Genomic DNA, 19,256 nt, shown 5'->3' on the forward strand with positions numbered 1-19,256 from the left:
ATGGATATGCTTTGCAGTATTCAAGCCTGGCGTGCTCTGATCCATGGGGTCACGAAGAGTCAGACACGACTAAACGACTAAACAACAACAAATTCAGTCTTTTAGTTCCTTTAAGGCCAGAACTCAAAAAATGGAAATTCAAAGGGGGACAACATATATCTCATGCAGTGAATGGGCTGGACACATTTTAGAGGACGTGTGCAATGACTGACATTCTGGGGAAGAGTAACTCAGGCCTCTTACAATGATGTTTCCACAAATACCACACAAGAAACAATTCAGCCTTAGCAGAGATCAAAGAACAGGACTCTGCCTTTCTGCCTTGTAGAATTTTCTGAAGGGATAAAGGAGCACCTAAGTTGTGCTTTCAACATCTGCAAGAAAAAGGTTTCTTACTTGAGCCAGACCCGGTTGACGCAAGAGCACAAAAAACTTGGAGAAGTGTTCATAAGCTGCTGTTCCCTGCATCACCCTATTCAAATGAAACAGCTCAGGCTCACCTGTGTTATTCCTAGGGCAGCCCGAGACACCACTGTCCTGATAACCTTAGGTGGGTTATCCCATACTTTGTCTGGAGTTTGTCTGCCCCATTGTCAGACTCAGCTGCCAGCTCAATTGGCTGCTGTACGTGGAATGGGATTGAAGAGGCACTTTGTTTTTGCTTTTTGCTTCAATCAGCAAAATGTATTAGTCTGGCTCTGCATATTGACTGATAGCAAACTGTTCCTATTGATAATAATGTAACTTTTGCTGCATTTGAAAGCCATTTACTCTTTTCCAACTTCCAGGCTGATGACTTCTTCTGGTGGTTTTAGGCCCCATCTGCACCATACATTTAAAGCAATATCATACCTATTTACACAGTCATGAATTCCCCCTCTAAAATATTGGGAACTGGAGTTTATTAAGGGTGCTGAGAGGTTAGTTCCTCTTCCTAGGGAACTCTGGAGCTTGCAGCTCTGTGAGGGGAACACAGCTATTAGATTTTGGGTGTATATTGACTGATCACAAAGTTTATTTGAGTCTGGTACTTTTATTTCATTTCCCCCCCTATTTTGTTTTATGTTGCTGTTTGATCAGTCAGGATACACACACACACAGAGAGCCAGAGAGAGAGAGAGAGAGAGAGAGAGAGAGAGAGAGAGAGAGAGAGAGAGAGAGATGCACACACTCTTTTGTTTATTTTCTATGGGACAGACAGACACAGCAGCATAGAAAGCATTAGGATAGGTAAGGCACAACTTCAAAGGGGAAAGCTATTATTATAATCAGTTGGACAGGAAGAAATGCAACTGCTTGGATCTGTGGAACTGGCACTGTTACAAGTGCCACATCATACTTGATCCGCATTTGTAAGAAATAAATATTTTCAGATGGAACTCCCAAGCAGGTACCTTCACTCTACACTTTTTGGAGCCTGCTAAAAACATCCATAAATGTAGAATCTTGACATTTTAATTTACTCCCTGCCCATTGTTGATCTTTTTATTTTTCAATGTTTTCAATAGTTGTTTCCCTTTTTTTAGATGATTTTATGGTTTTACTCTTTTTGTAAACTGCTTTGAGGTTTTCTTGCAATCAAGTGGTGTATAGATCTTGTGAAATAAATAAATAAAAATAAATATACACCCAGATTTAGGCAAGCCCTATCAGGACCATGGACAGGTCCTGTAACCTCCAGTGGCTGCAGTTTTCTCTTGATTGTGGTTAATGGGTGGATGTTGTCTCAGCAAAGAGGTTGAGGTTGGCAAACCCTGCCCTGCAATTAGCCCTGCCTTTGCAGAGGAGCTGGCTGTGTTCTTTAAAGGGCTGTTGTCCACTTCCATAACTGCTAACATCTACAAGGCTGAAAGATGAAATGCTACTGGGGACTCATCCTAAGGGTTTGAGTCACAAACCCCACCTGAGCCCACTCACAAAGGGCCATCACAAACCCCACCTCAGCCGTCCCACAAAGCACCATCACTAACGCCACCTCAGCAGACTCACAACGGGCCATCACAAACCCCACCCGAGCCCACTCACAAAGCACCATCACAAACCGCACCTCAGCCCACTCACAAAGGGCCACCACAAACCCCACTTGTGCTCTCTCACATAAGTCCTGGAAAACTATCAGCTTTCTCCAGAGGGGGGAAATTTTGTAAAAAGTCCATTCTTTTGGGAGGAGTGGTTTTGTTCTTCAAGGCCTCCCAATCACCTTGACTGCACAACAGGGATTTGCTGGGATGTGGCTGAATCCCACCCAAGACTAACGCTGGTCTGGAACTCCTCTTTACTTTGCTCCCAGTTTTCTTTCTTGGGTTGAGCCCAACTCTTCGGTTTGTCATTTCACTCAACTTCGCTTCTGGCTTTCCCCAGTTGCTACCATGGCTTTCATTTTCAGGTCAGGGTCATGGCTTTGAGCCCCTGCATTGCAAGATGTTGAACTAGATGACCCTCTCTTCCGTTCTAGCTCTATGATTCTTTGATTCTATTAACTTCATAATCCATCCATTCCTGTGTAAGGTCTTCCTTGCCCTCTGCCTTCCACTCTCTACCCCAGATATTAATCTTCTGGTGGATTTAGGCCCAATCTGCAGCATACATTTAAAGCAATATCATACCTATTTACACAGTCATGAATTCCCCCTCTAAAATATTGGGAACTGGAGTTTATTAAGGGTGCTGAGAGGTTAGTCTTACAATGATGTTTCCACAAATACCACACAAGAAACTATTCAGCCTTAACAGAGATCAAAGAACAGGACTCTGCCTTTCTGCCTTGTGGAATTTTCTGAAGGAATAAAGGAGCACCTAAGTTGCGCTTTCAAGACACCTGCAAGAAAAAGGTTTCTGACTTGAGCCAGACCCTGTTGACACAAGTGCTACCAAGAGCACAAAACACTTGGAGAAGTGTTCATAAGCTGCTGTTCCCCACATCACCCTATTCAAATGAAACAGCTCAGGCTGACCTGCGTTATTCCTATGGCAGCCCGAGACACCACTGTCCTGATAACCTTAGGTGGGTTATCCCATGCTTTGTCTGGAGTTTGTCTGCCCCATTGTCAGACTCAGCTGTCAGGTCAATTGGCTGCTGTACGTGGAATGGGATTGAAGAGGCACCATTTTGTTTTTGCTATTTGCTTCAGGCAGCAACATGTATTGGTCTGGCTCTGCATATTGACTGATAGCAAACTTCTTATTGGTAATAATGCAACTTCTGCTGCATTTGAAAGCCATTTACCCTTTTCCAACTTCCAGGCTGACGACTTATTCATGGGGCCAGTTCAGCCTTGTTTGGAATTTCTTCGCCATCGTTGCAGGGTCATGGCTAAGACACCCCCCATCCATCTTCCTCTTTCCATGATGACACTGTATATTGCTTTGCTTGATAAGGATCCTGTGAGCTTCATCTTCCCGCTCGCCCACCTCTACCTTGTTGCGCCCTAAGACTGAGGGAGCAACTGTGTTAGTTCTCCCATCTCATTTGTGCCCTAGAAAGATATGGAAATGTCATGGAGGAAGTCCATGTTGAGCTGCGTCCAGCTTAAAGTGCAGAGCACACTGGTATGTGCATGCAAAGGAATGAACTGGGGAAACTTAAAACTGTAGTAAAGCACATGTGCTGCTGTTCTGGAATTTTTGTTCTGGAATTATTCGAGTTCACCCAGAATTCAGGAAGAGTGGGATGTAGGAATGCTCTGGCAAAACCAGAAGAACAGCTGTACATAGCATTGACACTTTCTTAGTGGCAAGCAATGCACAAATCTAACAAACCTATAAAATGGAAAGTTGTAATAGGTGAAGTCATCTGGCCTCCCTAGGCTAACCATTTGCCTTTACCTGTCACCTGTTCCCATATGAAATGCGTCTTGCACTGAAGTCCATTTTAGGTATCTTCACCTACAACCTAGGTTTATATCTACTCCATATTCTCAATATAGTGCATCTAACAAAATGTTTTTGAAAGTCCATATTTACTTTGACCTTGTCATACCACAGATATCCATCTCACCCAAACCTTAAATCATGACTCTCTAATTCCAAAATCACCCTATTCCTTAGGATCACTCACTCCTTCATCCACGCTAAGCAATAGGTGGCAAACTACAATTTCTAATCAGGCAGTTCCAATCCTCCCTTTTGCTTTACATCTTGCAGTACTTTCATTTTAACTTGTGGTTTTTTTCATTGACATAACACTTAGATAAACCCCTTTTGCCATTCTTTAAATAGTGAATCAGTCGCAAGAGGTATTATTTGAAATTAAAATATCATTCTAGGCAAAACATTCATTTTTATCACTGAAATTTTGCCTAGCAATGACAATTTTAACTTTTCCCATCTTTGCATAATAATTCAAGAAAGGGGTGCCAGATTACATCACAATCCAATGTTAAGTTTATATTGGGGTCATCTGGTGCACAGAGGACATTTCAGCGAAGGAGCTGCAAATAGGTAAGTTGTTAGGTGAGCAGCCTGGGCGGGAACGTGTTTTGGGATTTAAAAGCTGTCTAAAAACAATATTCATCTGCTTTTCTTTTTTCATAGATTACGATGTCGATTTTCTGGATAATTCTCTTGGTGTCAATTTCTGGCACCAAACATGCTGAGGTAAGAAAAAATGTGACTAGGGTAGGGCGTGCCAATACGAAAGTCTGCAGTTTGAATCCCCATGACAGGGTGAGCTCCCGTTGCTCGGTCTCTGCTCCTGCCAACCTAGCAGTTCAAAAGCATGTCTAAGTGCAAGTAGATAAATAGGTACCACTCTGGTGGGAAGGTAAACAGCGTTTCTGTATGCTGCTCTGGTTTGCCAGAAGCGGCTTAATCATGCTGGCCATGTGCCCGGAAGCTGGACTCCAGCTTCCTCAACCAGTAAAGCGAATTGAGCACCACAACCCCAGAGTCGTCCGCGAATGGACCTAACAGTCAGGGTTCTTTTTACCCTTTACCGTTAAAGGTAAAAGATTTGCATTTATTGCTAAAAATGTCTAAAAATGCCTCCCCTTTCACTGGCAGAGGAAGAGGAGTGCAGGGGGAGCACACCACCCCAGGCAGCATGATCCTAGCAGAATGCCATTGCAGCTGCCCCCGCGCTGTGCACTCCACCCCTACAGGCAGTGCTTCCTGCCCCCAGGATGCACGCCCCGACCCGCCTTCTCTCTGCCCCCCGGTGCCGGAGCATGAAGCTCCACCATTGCCCCTTTTGTGGGGTCACAAGAGAGTGAGTGTGATGCAGTTAGCGTGTTAGGCCGGGGGAGACCAGGGCTATCAAATCCCTACTGAGAATATATTTGATCTCATTACAGGAGGAGTGTGAGAGCGACCTGGTGGAGCAAATGCCCGCCCTGGAAGGTCCGTTTTCGGCTCTCCATACCCTGAACGTGACAAATACCTCATTTGTCAACTGCATAAATGATCCACCAGGACCTGTCACGTTGGGCATGGAAAACGTGAAAAAAAAGCCAGAAAGAAAACCCGATTCAACTGGAAGCGGTAATTTATTTTTTTAATCCTCTATTGGGAGGGGTTGTCATGTGTTTCTTTGTTGATACTGAGCATTTTCATCGTATCACTTTATATTATATATTCAGACATTCAACCAGTAGACTTTAGTCCATTAGGGCAAGTGGGGAACTGCCCTAAAAAGCTAAGCCTCTGTTAGCCAGCCCCCATCTGCTCCTGTTCCTCCTTAGACCCAATGTTGCTGTTATGGAACTCAGCAGGAAGGAGGGTGAGGACAAAGCCAGAATTAGTTCACTCTGCCTGTCATTGGCTCTAATTCCCCACTACTGTTGACTCTTCTGCCCTACAGGTCCAATGGGCATCAGCGCCTCCCCCTGCACTCAATGCAATAAAATGAAACATAGATGCGTCATTTTATAACCTTATCCATTTCCTTTGGCTTAAGAATCACCTGGATGCTCCCAAAACTATTACAGGGGAAAGAACAGCAAGGTTGAAAATCTTCCAGATTTTTAAAATGAGACATTTATATTTTGAAAACATTGTAATATATATGTATTTATTTGAAATTTCAGGTAGTTCCAAAATGGTTGTAGGGCACCTGAAATTCCTCGACTCCTTGAAGACTTCTGACAAAGAGAATTTCCTCCCAGCTGTAATGAAGAGAAGTAGAGAGAAGTTGTGGACTTTCAGCCATGTGGACTTTCAGCCGTCTTTCATAGAGCCAGCTGTATCATCTGCCTGCAAAGTATTGTGCCAAGGAGTTGAATCCATGGAAGCGTACGACTGGGTGGCAAAGGTGGTGGCCCCAAAACATCAAGAACTCAGGAAAGAGGAAGGGTTGCTCACTCTACTGATGCAGAAGCTCAATACGGACAGAGACGAACTAAAGAAAGTAATTGACCGCCTCCGGGACCTGAACGATGAACTGGAATCACTTAATAAACGGAAGAAGGAACTTGAAAAAGGCATTGAGGAATGTTCTCAAAAGGTGGAAAGGGCTGAAAAGATGAGCTTGGGAGGAGAGGAGGATGGGGGCATGGAAGCAGCAAGCTATAATCTGTCCATTATCAAGGTTTCTGACTCCACTTACGTAAGGACGTTGGAGAACACCATCCAGTTTGGAACCCTAGTCTTGCTTGAAAATATCGGAGAGGAAGAGTTGGGTGCCATCTCAGAGCCAGTGCTGCTAATGGCAACTTTCAAACAGCAGGGTGTAGAGAACAGGAGACTAAAAGAGAACGTTCTTGAGTACTCAAGCAATTTCAATTTTTTACTCAATGGATTTCTAGTGGAATACTACTTGGAGGAGTCTGATCATGTCACCAAGGAGCCCCTGTCTCTGGTTATGTTGAAACAGGTAGATTTTATGGAAATTTGTATCTGTTTTCAATATCTGCCATATCTGTTGCAAGCTCAGTATTATGAACAGAGACTGAGAGAGAACGTTATTGAGTACTCAAGCAATTTCAAGTTTTTACTCAATGGATTTCAAGTGGAATACTACTTGGAGGAGTCTGACCACATCACCAAGGAGCCCATGTCTCTGGTTATGTTGAAACTGGTAGATTTTATGGAAATTTGTATCTGTTTTCAATATCTGCCATACCTGTTGCAAGCTCAGTATTATGAACAGAGACTGAGAGAGAACGTTATTGAGTACTCAAGCAATTTCAAGTTTTTACTCAATGGATTTCAAGTGGAATACTACTTGGAGGAGTCTGACCACGTCACCAAGGAGCCCATGTCTCTGGTTATGCTGAAACAGGTAGATTTTATGGAAATTTGTATCTGTTTTCATTATCTGCTGTAGCCGTTGCAAGCTCAGTATTATGAACAGGGCTGTTGAAAGACAATAGCTGTAGACACACCAAGGCCCATGACTTCCTCCAAAGAATCCTGGGCACTGTATCTTTCAGAGCTACAATTCCCAGCAGCCTTAACAAACTACAGTTCCTGATTAGTTAGAAAGCAAAATCACTGGCAGATTCTGGTACCTAGTTGCCCACTAAAATGTTGGTGCATGTTTGTTTTGATTTCTTTCCTGAATTTGAATATGATTATGAAATGTGGTGAACTGAAGAATGGGACAGTAATGAATTAATATGTAGATTATGCCATCTCCCTTGGTGGTCCTCCTTAGGTTGCAGTTTCCGATGCCAAGGAGCAGCTAGTGGGGTGCAGATAAAAATGAAGCCAGTGAAGCTGCCGCTATTGCCCAGGGTCTTCAGGTCATTGTGCTGTGCAGCCTGGTGCTCCCTCCCCATTCTCTACTATGCCAGCTTACCTGAGAGTAAGCCCCCTTGAACCCAAGAAGACTGAAAAAAGAGGCACACACAGGGTGGCACTGTCAGAACATGTGCCCTTCCACAGTTGCTCTTTAACTAAAGAGCCACAATTAAGAGGGGATGTTCACACATGATGTTACTTAGAGGGATTTCAACCCCTTGCCCCCCCACACTTCTGATCTGCCCATAGCTGTCAACTTTTCCCTTTTCTTGTGAAGAATCCTATTCGAAATAAGGGACTTTCCCTCAAAAAAAGGGAAACATTGACAGCTGCCTCCCCAGGGTTGCTATTTAGCCCAGACTTAAAAATAATATTGGGCAAAAATGCCCTCCTTTTGTGGGGTCACAAGTGAGTGAGTGTGATGCCGTTGAGTGTTAGGCCAGGGGAGACCAGGGTTCAAATCAAAACTCACTGGGTGAGCCTATTCCCATTGCACCAGGGAGTGCATTTGACAGGTGGGGAACTGCCACCGAGAGGGCCCTCAATCAATACCAATCAAGGCACATCCAGTGGCAGCACCTGGAATAAGAAAGGAAAGGGTGGTTCTTGGAAAGTTGTTGTTTCACTGGACTGTTCATCCTGACTATGTGGTATATTTGATATGATTATAGGAGGAGTGCGAGGGAGAACTTGCCGAGGCAATGCCAGCCATGAACACTCCCCTGAATGAAACTACACATTCTGGGGAAGAATAACTCAGACCTCCTACAATGATGTTTCCACAAATACCGCACAAGAAACAATTCAGCTTCAACAGAGATCAAAGAACAGGACTCTGCATTTCTGCCTTGTAGAATTCTCTGAAGTAATAAAGGAGCACCTAAGTTGTGCTTTCAAGGCATCTGCAAGAAAAAGGTTTCTTACTTGGGGCAGACTCTGTTGACACAAGTGCTACCCCCCCCCATTCTTTCTTTTTAAATCACCCCTCCAATCTTCTCTTAGCAGAGGGCTGGCGAGATGTAAAGTGGACGCCTGCCAACTTTTAATTTTAAAACCATTCTGGGGTGTAAAACTGTGCGATTGTTCTTGCTTAGGCGATCCTGAAGAAAAGAGCTTCTGGTGTTATTACTGGTCGCGAGTGTGGGGTGAAAAAGAAAGATGGGGGTGCGGGGAGGGGGGGAAAGACAGCAGTGGCCGCAAACATTTTAATCTCCCACCATGCTTAAATGCAAAGCCTGCAAGACCAGAAGTGTTTTTGTCTTGGTTTGGCGATTTTGTTGCTTTAATGCAAAGATCCAATTTAGAAGTTTCAATTTCAGGGCCAAGGTCAAATATACATGTTAGTATATAAAGCCCTTAACAGCTTGTCCCTAGTTTACTTGTGAGATTTCATTATCTTATATATGCCCTTGCAACTGCTTGGATCTGTGGAACTGGCACTGTTACAAGTGCCACATCATACTTGATCCGCATTTGTAAGAAATAGATATTTTCAGATGGAATTCCCAAGCAGGTACCTTCACTCTACACTTTTTGGAGCCTGCTAAAAACATCCATAAATGTAGAATCTTGACATACATTTTAATTTACTCCCTGCCCATTGTTGATCTTTTTATTTTTCAATGTTTTCAATAGTTGTGTCCCTTTTTTTAGATGATTTTATGGTTTAACTCTTTTTGTAAACTGCTTTGAGGTTTTCTTGCAATCAAGTGGTGTATAGATCTTGTGAAATAAATAAATTAAAATAAATATACACCCAGATTTAGGCAAGCCCTATCAGGACCATGGACAGGTCCTGTAACCTCCAGTGGCTGCAGTTTTCTCTTGATTGTGGTTAATGGGTGGATGTTGTCTCAGCAAAGAGGTTGAGGTTGGCAAACCCTGCCCTGCAATTAGCCCTGCCTTTGCAGAGGAGCTGGCTGTGTTCTTTAAAGGGCTGTTGTCCACTTCCATAACTGCTAACATCTACAAGGCTGAAAGATGAAATGCTACTGGGGACTCATCCTAAGGGTTTGAGTCACAAACCCCACCTGAGCCCACTCACAAAGGGCCATCACAAACCCCACCTCAGCCGTCCCACAAAGCACCATCACAAACGCCACCTCAGCAGACTCACAACGGGCCATCACAAACCCCACCTGAGCACACTCACAAAGCACCATCACAATTACCACCACAGCCTACTCACAAAGGTCCATCACAAACCCCACCTGAGCACACTCACAAAGCACCATCACAAATACCACCACAGCCTACTCACAAAGGGCCACCACAAACCCCACTTGAGCTCTCTCACATAGGGCCATCACAAACCGCACCTGAGCCCTCTCACAAGGGCCATCACAAACCCCACCTCAGCCCTCTCACAAAGGGCCATCACAAACCCCACTTCAGCTCTCTCACATAGGACCATCACAAACCCCATCTGAGCCCACTCACAAAGGGCCATCACAAACCCCACCTCAGCCCTCTCACATAGAGCCATCACAAACCCCACCTGAGCGCTCTCACAAGGGCCATCACAAACGCCACCTCAGCCCATTCACAAAGGGCCATCACAAACCCCGCCTGAGCCCTCTCACAAAGCACCATCACAAACCCTACCTCAGCCCACTCACAAAGCACCATCACAAACCCCACCTCAGCCGAATCACAAAGGGCCATCACAAACTTACCTCAGCCTTGTCACAAAACGCCCTCACAAACCCCATAGTATATTGGGATTTGTGACAAAACTCCATCATCCCTAGTAATGCAAGGCCAACTAACATATGGCTGCATATTAAAAGTGTCCCACTGTAGGTTCCAGTTCCCCCCTGTCCCCACTGTATTAGGGATCCGGTCACCTTGTGAGCAGAGTCTTATTTAGTCTTCTGTTTTAATCAGAAGGTATCTCTGCATTCTCCATAAACATCTTACCATTTTCATTCCAATGAGTTTTTTCTGTTCCAAGGCGAATCTATGGTAGGAGATTACTGGACGAAAAGGACAGGCTTCTCCAGCTCTCTGTTCTTTCCAATTGCATATTGTAAAGATGCAGAAGTCCTGCAAAACTATCAGTTTTCTCCAGAGGGGGAATATTTTGTAAAAAGTCTATTCTTTTGGGAGGAGTGGGTTTGTTGTTCAAGGCCTCCCAATCACCTTGACTGCACAACAGGGATTTGCTGGGATGTGGCTGAATCCCACCCAGGACTAACGCTGGTCTGGAAGTCCTCTTTACTTTGCTCCCAGTTTTCTTTCTTGGGTTGAGCCCAACTCTTTGCTTTGTCATTTCATTCAACTTCGCTTCTGGCGTTCCCCAGTTCCTACCATGGCTTTCATTTTCAGGTCAGGGTCATGGGCTTGAGCCCCTGCATTGCAGGATGTTGAACTAGATGACCCTCTCTTACATTCTAGCTCTAAGATTCTTTGATTCTATTAACTTCATAGTCCGTCCATTCCTGTGTAAGGTCTTCCTTGCCCTCTGCCTTCCACTCTCTACCCCAGATATTAATCTTCTGGTGGTTTTAGGCCCCATCTGCACCATACATTTAAAGCAATATCATACCTATTTACAGAGTCATGAATTCCCCCTCTAAAATATTGGGAACTGGAGTTTATTAAGGGTGCTGAGAGGTTAGCTCCTCTTCCTAGGGAACTCTGGAGCTTGCAGCTCTATGAGGGGAACACAGCTATTAGATTTTGGGCATATATTGACTCATCACAAAGTTTATTTGAGTCTGCTACTTTTATTTTATTTTTTTCCCTATTTTGTTTTATGTTGCTGTTTGATCAGTCAGGACACACATACACACTTTTGTTTATTTTGTATGGGACAGACATCCACAGCTGCTTAGAACGCAGTAGGATATGTAATGCACAACTTCAAATGGGAAAGCTATTATTATAATCAGTTGGACAGGAAGAAATGACTGGATTGTATATAGAAGAAAGAAGAGGAGTCAAATGTGAAACATCGGCTGCCTGTCTGAACCTTTCACAATATTCTAATTTTCTGAGATTGTTAATTTGGGGTTTTCATCAGCTGTATGCCATAATATCATAATTATAACTAATAAAGGCTCGACATATCTCTTTTTGCATGTCATGCGTCTATCTCATATAATAGTTTCACCTTTTAAGTTGAATTACTGAAATAAATGAACTTTTCCATGATATTCTAATTTTCTGAGTTTCACCTGTACTGTATGTCCACCTTAGTTCTGATTCTTCACTCCCAACTGGATCTCTTTCATATAAACTATTGAGGCCCCTTCTTTCTGGGGGATCTCTAAGGTGAGGTACTCCATTTTTATTCTTGGTTGCGAACCCCAGACAAGGAAAGACATTCTGTTTGCCTACCCTGAAGAGGTTGTGTAGTGATATTTCTAGCTGTAGACTGTCATATCTGGAGAATCCCACGGCTTGCGGAGAGCTGCCTGTTTGGGGGCTGGGGTCGGGGGAAGCTCGGGCTTCCCCCGCCTCAGCCCCGTGCCTGGGGGGAAAAAATATTTTTCCCCCTTTATTCCCCCCCCCCAAAAAAACTAGCTCCGCCTTCTGGGACGGTGCATCCTATAGGGCGAAAAATATGGTGTGTGTATATATATATATATATATTTGCTTTCGTAGATTTTCACGGGTACAGGAATGCAGGTTTTGGTGTCCTCGGGTGTCTTCCCGTGTAAAAGTTGGGGTGTCTAGGCGACGTTTCGACGAGGTCTCACTCGTCATCTTCAGGCTGGTGCTTTCGGCTTCTTGTTACTGGAACAGAGCGGGATCTCAATGTTTGAGTTCCTATAAATACTGTAGAGGGGGTGTGGTGTCTAGCCTCCAATGTTCTGGGCAGAGAGGAAGTTCCCAGGCTAGTGTGCCTTTTCTTCTTTTGTTCCTTAATTACTTGAGAGATACCTTGAGTGATTTCTTGAGTGATATCCTGAGTACCACTTAGGTGGGTCATTAGGTGTGGATTAGTTGCTAAAGTCTTTGTGTCTTGACCTCTTGACCTTTGTGAAGAGTTTTCTTGAGAAGATGGCTGTATTGCACTTAGTTGTGCTTTGGCTTGGCTTCGTGTATAGGGGCGAGCTGTGGTTTTGTGGCTTGTGTCAGCCAGATCTGTGTAGGGATTGCAGGGGGGTGCAGCATCCGGAGGTGCCACCATGGATTGGCTACTAGATGGTGTCAGTAATTCATCTGTGGAGAGGGTCTGGGTTTGGGTCTGGTGTGGTTGATTGGTGTTGGCGTTCTGTGTGCCTCTGGATCTGGTGTCAGTTTTTGTGGGGAGGGCTAATTTCCAGATGTCTGGCAAGCGGGATGTGTCGTCACGCTTGTTCATGTTGTGAGGGTGTTTCTCTATCTCGATGGCTTCCATGATTATTCTCTTGTGGTGATGTTCCGTGTTAAAGAGCAATTTGGAATCTGCAAAATTAATTTCGTGTCCTGTTTCTTTCATGTGTTGGAAAAGAGAGGAAGTTTTTTCTTCTTTTTTGACGGCATTCTTGTGTTCTGCGATACGTGCATTTATTCGTCTGTTTGTTTGTCCAATGTACGTGGCTGGGCAGACTTTGCAGGGTATTTCATAGATCCCTTGGTTTTCCAACTGGATTTTATCCTTGGGGTTTCTGAGGATATTGGCTATTTTTTGGTTGGTGCAAAAGGCTGTTTTGATATTGTGTTTATGGAGGATTTTGCTAATTTTATCTGTAGTGCCCTTGATATAAGGAAGGAGGGCCATGCCATTGTTTTCTTCTGTGTCTTGGTTTTTGGGGGGTGTTTCCTTTTGGATTAGCTTCGTAATCCTGTTTTGCTGGTATCCATTGGCAATTAACACATTTGAGAGATTCTGTAACTCAGTTGTCAAGTGGTCTTTGTCAGCCAGGCGTTTGGTTCTGGAGATGAGAGTCTTGGCTACGGAGTTTATTTGTGCAGGGTGGCCACACGGGAAGGAAAAACTGGATAGCTTCCTCACACATCTCAACAACTTACACCCCAAAATACAATTCACTATGGAAATAGAAGCCAACAACCAACTTCCCTTCCTTGACGTCCTAATCTACAAAAAACCTGATGGCTCCCTAGGACACACTATCTACCAGAAAAAAACACACACCAACCGCTACTTACATGCACAATCACACCACCACCCTGCACAAATAAACTCCGTAGCCAAGACTCTCATCTCCAGAACCAAACGCCTGGCTGACAAAGACCACTTGACAACTGAGTTACAGAATCTCTCAAATGTGTTAATTGCCAATGGATACCAGCAAAACAGGATTACGAAGCTAATCCAAAAGGAAACACCCCCCAAAAACCAAGACACAGAAGAAAACAATGGCATGGCCCTCCTTCCTTATATCAAGGGCACTACAGATAAAATTAGCAAAATCCTCCATAAACACAATATCAAAACAGCCTTTTGCACCAACCAAAAAATAGCCAATATCCTCAGAAACCCCAAGGATAAAATCCAGTTGGAAAACCAAGGGATCTATGAAATACCCTGCAAAGTCTGCCCAGCCACGTACATTGGACAAACAAACAGACGAATAAATGCACGTATCGCAGAACACAAGAATGCCGTCAAAAAAGAAGAAAAAACTTCCTCTCTTTTCCAACACATGAAAGAAACAGGACACGAAATTAATTTTGCAGATTCCAAATTGCTCTTTAACACGGAACATCACCACAAGAGAATAATCATGGAAGCCATCGAGATAGAGAAACACCCTCACAACATGAACAAGCGTGACGACACATCCCGCTTGCCAGACATCTGGAAATTAGCCCTCCCCACAAAAACTGACACCAGATCCAGAGGCACACAGAACGCCAACACCAATCAACCACACCAGACCCAAACCCAGACCCTCTCCACAGATGAATTACTGACACCATCTAGTAGCCAATCCATGGTGGCACCTCCGGATGCTGCACCCCCCTGCAATCCCTACACAGATCTGGCTGACACAAGCCACAAAACCACAGCTCGCCCCTATACACGAAGCCAAGCCAAAGCACAACTAAGTGCAATACAGCCATCTTCTCAAGAAAACTCTTCACAAAGGTCAAGAGGTCAAGACACAAAGACTTTAGCAACTAATCCACACCTAATGACCCACCTAAGTGGTACTCAGGATATCACTCAAGAAATCACTCAAGGTATCTCTCAAGTAATTAAGGAACAAAAGAAGAAAAGGCACACTAGCCTGGGAACTTCCTCTCTGCCCAGAACATTGGAGGCTAGACACCACACCCCCTCTACAGTATTTATAGGAACTCAAACATTGAGATCCCGCTCTGTTCCAGTAACAAGAAGCCGAAAGAACCAGCATGAAGATGACGAGTGAGACCTCGTCGAAACGTCGCCTAGACACCCCAACTTTTACACGGGAAGACACCCGAGGACACCAAAACCTGCATATATATATATATATATATATATATATATATATATATATATATGCTTTCGTAGATTTTCACGGGTACAGGAATGCAGGTTTTGGTGTCCTCGGGTGTCTTCCCGTGTAAAAGTTGGGGTGTCTAGGCGACGTTTCGACGAGGTCTCACTCGTCATCTTCAGGCTGGTGCTTTCGGCTTCTTGTTACTGGAACAGAGCGGGATCTCAATGTTTGAGTTCCTATAAATACTGTAGAGGGGGTGTGGTGTCTAGCCTCCAATGTTCTGGGCAGAGAGGAAGTTCCCAGGCTAGTGTGCCTTTTCTTCTTTTGTTCCTTAATTACTTGAGAGATACCTTGAGTGATTTCTTGAGTGATATCCTGAGTACCACTTAGGTGGGTCATTAGGTGTGGATTAGTTGCTAAAGTCTTTGTGTCTTGACCTCTTGAACTTTGTGAAGAGTTTTCCTGAGAAGATGGCTGTATTGCACTTAGTTGTGCTTTGGCTTGGCTTCGTGTATAGGGGCGAGCTGTGGTTTTGTGGCTTGTGTCAGCCAGATCTGTGTAGGGATTGCAGGGGGGTGCAGCATCCGGAGGTGCCACCATGGATTGGCTACTGGATGGTGTCAGTAATTCATCTGTGGAGAGGCCTCCCCAAGATACTCTACGGCCTCCCCAAGATACACAAAGAAGGAACACCACTCAGACCAATAGTCAGCTCCATAGGCTCACCTCTACAAAATCTCGCTAAATTTCTCGCCAAGCAACTTCAGCCCTATGCAGAATCCATCTCTTCACACGTACCAAACTCCTTCCAGTTCATAGAAACAATAAAGAAGCAAAACCTACATCCTAATGACCTACTTGTGAGCTTCGATGTTGTATCTCTCTTCACACAAGTGCCCATTAATGAAGCCTTGACAGCTATTCAAAACAAATACAATCCCCCCGAATACATCTTGGACCTGACCAACCACTGCCTAACCAACACGTACTTCATCCACAATGGACAAAGATACAAACAGATAGAAGGAGCACCTATGGGATCACCCCTCTCACCGGTCATCGCAAACCTGTACATGGAACACTTTGAAACCAATGCTTTAGACAAGTCAGAACACAAACCCAAACTTTGGCTCAGATATGTTGACGACACCTTTGTAATTTGGCCACACGGGAAGGAAAAACTGGATAGCTTCCTCACACATCTCAACAACTTACACCCCAAAATACAATTCACTATGGAAATAGAAGCCAACAACCAACTTCCCTTCCTTGACGTCCTAATCTACAAAAAACCTGATGGCTCCCTAGGACACACTATCTACCAGAAAAAAACACACACCAACCGCTACTTACATGCACAATCACACCACCACCCTGCACAAATAAACTCCGTAGCCAAGACTCTCATCTCCAGAACCAAACGCCTGGCTGACAAAGACCACTTGACAACTGAGTTACAGAATCTCTCAAATGTGTTAATTGCCAATGGATACCAGCAAAACAGGATTACGAAGCTAATCCAAAAGGAAACACCCCCCAAAAACCAAGACACAGAAGAAAACAATGGCATGGCCCTCCTTCCTTATATCAAGGGCACTACAGATAAAATTAGCAAAATCCTCCATAAACACAATATCAAAACAGCCTTTTGCACCAACCAAAAAATAGCCAATATCCTCAGAAACCCCAAGGATAAAATCCAGTTGGAAAACCAAGGGATCTATGAAATACCCTGCAAAGTCTGCCCAGCCACGTACATTGGACAAACAAACAGACGAATAAATGCACGTATCGCAGAACACAAGAATGCCGTCAAAAAAGAAGAAAAAACTTCCTCTCTTTTCCAACACATGAAAGAAACAGGACACGAAATTAATTTTGCAGATTCCAAATTGCTCTTTAACACGGAACATCACCACAAGAGAATAATCATGGAAGCCATCGAGATAGAGAAACACCCTCACAACATGAACAAGCGTGACGACACATCCCGCTTGCCAGACATCTGGAAATTAGCCCTCCCCACAAAAACTGACACCAGATTCAGAGGCACACAGAACGCCAACACCAATCAACCACACCAGACCCAAACCCAGACCCTCTCCACAGATGAATTACTGACACCATCCAGTAGCCAATCCATGGTGGCACCTCCGGATGCTGCACCCCCCTGCAATCCCTACACAGATCTGGCTGACACAAGCCACAAAACCACAGCTCGCCCCTATACACGAAGCCAAGCCAAAGCACAACTAAGTGCAATACAGCCATCTTCTCAGGAAAACTCTTCACAAAGTTCAAGAGGTCAAGACACAAAGACTTTAGCAACTAATCCACACCTAATGACCCACCTAAGTGGTACTCAGGATATCACTCAAGAAATCACTCAAGGTATCTCTCAAGTAATTAAGGAACAAAAGAAGAAAAGGCACACTAGCCTGGGAACTTCCTCTCTGCCCAGAACATTGGAGGCTAGACACCACACCCCCTCTACAGTATTTATAGGAACTCAAACATTGAGATCCCGCTCTGTTCCAGTAACAAGAAGCCGAAAGCACCAGCCTGAAGATGACGAGTGAGACCTCGTCGAAACGTCGCCTAGACACCCCAACTTTTACACGGGAAGACACCCGAGGACACCAAAACCTGCATATATATATATATATATATATGTATACACACACACACACACACACACACACACACACACACACTTCTTCTTTCCTTTTTCTTTTCCAATGATTCCTTTCTATCCTGGCAAACTACATGTTGTGCACATATAATGCAGAATGAAGTCCTAATGGTTTTGTGATTAGTTTAAAGAAAAGGAGCCCTTCAATTCTGAATTTGAGGGTTCAACAAGGGAGGAGGTGTCTTATCCTGTCTCAGGTGTCTGGGTTTTTTTTTTTTTTTTTGTCTACTTCCCCACCCCACCCGGGGTTTGAGATGCAAGTTTTCAAAGGTAATGTTACATTTAGAATCACAAGAGCAAATGCAGCTTGGAAGGGTTGAGTCTGAGCTGAAAAACAGCTATCAGGGAAAGGATTAAGTACCTCTCTGAACAAAATTGCAGCCCCCTGAGGGTGTTTTTCATTTCAAAAACTTGTCAAAGTTGCATTCACATATAGTTTGCTGTTATTGTGCCTCTGTTTTCTTTCTAGGTTTTCTGATTCAAGAATTTTTCAGTTTTGTTTTTTCTCAAAAAATCAAGGTAGGCTTGTGAAAAGTTGCTAAATGACACAGGAAAATGAGAAAGTGTTTCCCCTCGCTCTAAACTTTTCCTGGTCCAAGTACCAGCTGAAGGTTCTTCATTGGATTCATAGAATATCTATGTTTTAGTAGACTAAGGAGAAGGGAAGTACCAACTTATGAAACTTATGAAACCCATGGCCTGCCTGTACACCATTGACCACATTGATGTTTTGTGGAAAGGTAACCAAAACCAGAAACCAACCTGGAAATGATTTGGCAAAAGCAAACAAACATCTACTTCCTGTGTATTCTGCAATCTAAAACTTCTAATCCAAATATAAGGCCAAACAGCAGTTCAAAATCAAGATCTTGAGCTCCCTCCAAAACAAACAAACAAACAAACACTATGTTGTCTACAGTTAAGGTAAACCATGGATGGTTACGTCTAGTCGAATTTGACTATTGAGTGCGGTGCTCATCACGCTTTCAGGCCGAGGGAGCCGGCGTTTGTCTGCAGACAGCTTTTCTGGGTCATGTAGCCAGCATGACGAAACCACTTCTGGTGCAACAGGACACTGTGATGAATGCCAGAGTGCACGAAAGCACCATTTACCTTCCTGTTGCAGCAGTACCTATTTATCTACTTGCACTGGCATGCTTACGAAATGCCAGGTTGGCAGGAGCTGGGACAAAATAACAGGAGCTCACCCCATCGCATGGATTTGAACTGCCAATCTTACTATCGGCAAGCCCAAGAGGCTTGGTGGTTTAGACCACGGCGCCCCCAGCGTCCCATTGTCTACAGAGCATGCTTTAACAAGGGGGATCAGGGAAGACAGAAAATTGCACCAGACTCCTTCAAGAAAGGAAAGCAGTCCTGTCAACTGAAAGTGCCAGTCCTTCCACTGGGATGATCTAAATCTCAAAGGTATGATTAGCATGTGACATCTATCATTTTTGTAGCTCTGAACAGCACCCATAAACCATCATTTTATCTTGTGATTGTTT

At 44.1% G+C, this 19,256-nt stretch overlaps 1 protein-coding gene and 1 long non-coding RNA gene across 13 annotated transcripts in view; one reads left to right on the forward strand and one right to left on the reverse strand.

Moving 5' to 3' along the window:
• Positions 1 to 19,256, forward strand: part of LOC310848329 (dynein axonemal heavy chain 3-like) — a 622,604-nt gene that overhangs the window by 10,310 nt on the left and 593,038 nt on the right. For 4 of the 10 annotated variants that reach the window (XM_083747306.1, XM_083747307.1, XM_083747298.1 and 1 more), the window contains 2 exons: positions 6,024 to 7,216; positions 8,349 to 8,578. In XM_083747306.1, coding sequence (XP_083603432.1) covers positions 6,024 to 7,216; positions 8,349 to 8,432 — 1,277 coding nt within the window. In that variant the 3' untranslated portion in view covers positions 8,433 to 8,578. Of the gene's footprint in view, positions 1 to 3,255; positions 3,550 to 4,533; positions 4,597 to 5,291; positions 5,479 to 6,023; positions 7,217 to 7,591; positions 7,680 to 8,348; positions 8,579 to 19,256 lie in introns of those variants that run through there. The other 6 variants (XM_083747303.1, XM_083747305.1, XM_083747301.1 and 3 more) reach the window with 6 other exon arrangements.
• On the reverse strand, positions 1,521 to 10,977 carry LOC310848423. Of its 3 annotated transcripts, XR_014566355.1 has the most exons (3): positions 10,210 to 10,977; positions 9,708 to 10,174; positions 1,521 to 2,047 (listed from the first exon to the last, which is right to left on the reverse strand). It is a non-coding gene; the product is annotated as an uncharacterized lncRNA (long non-coding RNA). The 3 variants fall into 3 exon arrangements; XR_014566356.1 differs by having other exon boundaries at positions 1,521 to 1,939; positions 9,708 to 10,977; XR_014566357.1 differs by having other exon boundaries at positions 9,708 to 10,977.

This window comes from Podarcis gaigeae, assembly GCF_964106915.1.
Source record: "Podarcis gaigeae genome assembly, chromosome: 7".
Taxonomy (NCBI): domain Eukaryota; kingdom Metazoa; phylum Chordata; class Lepidosauria; order Squamata; family Lacertidae; genus Podarcis; species Podarcis gaigeae.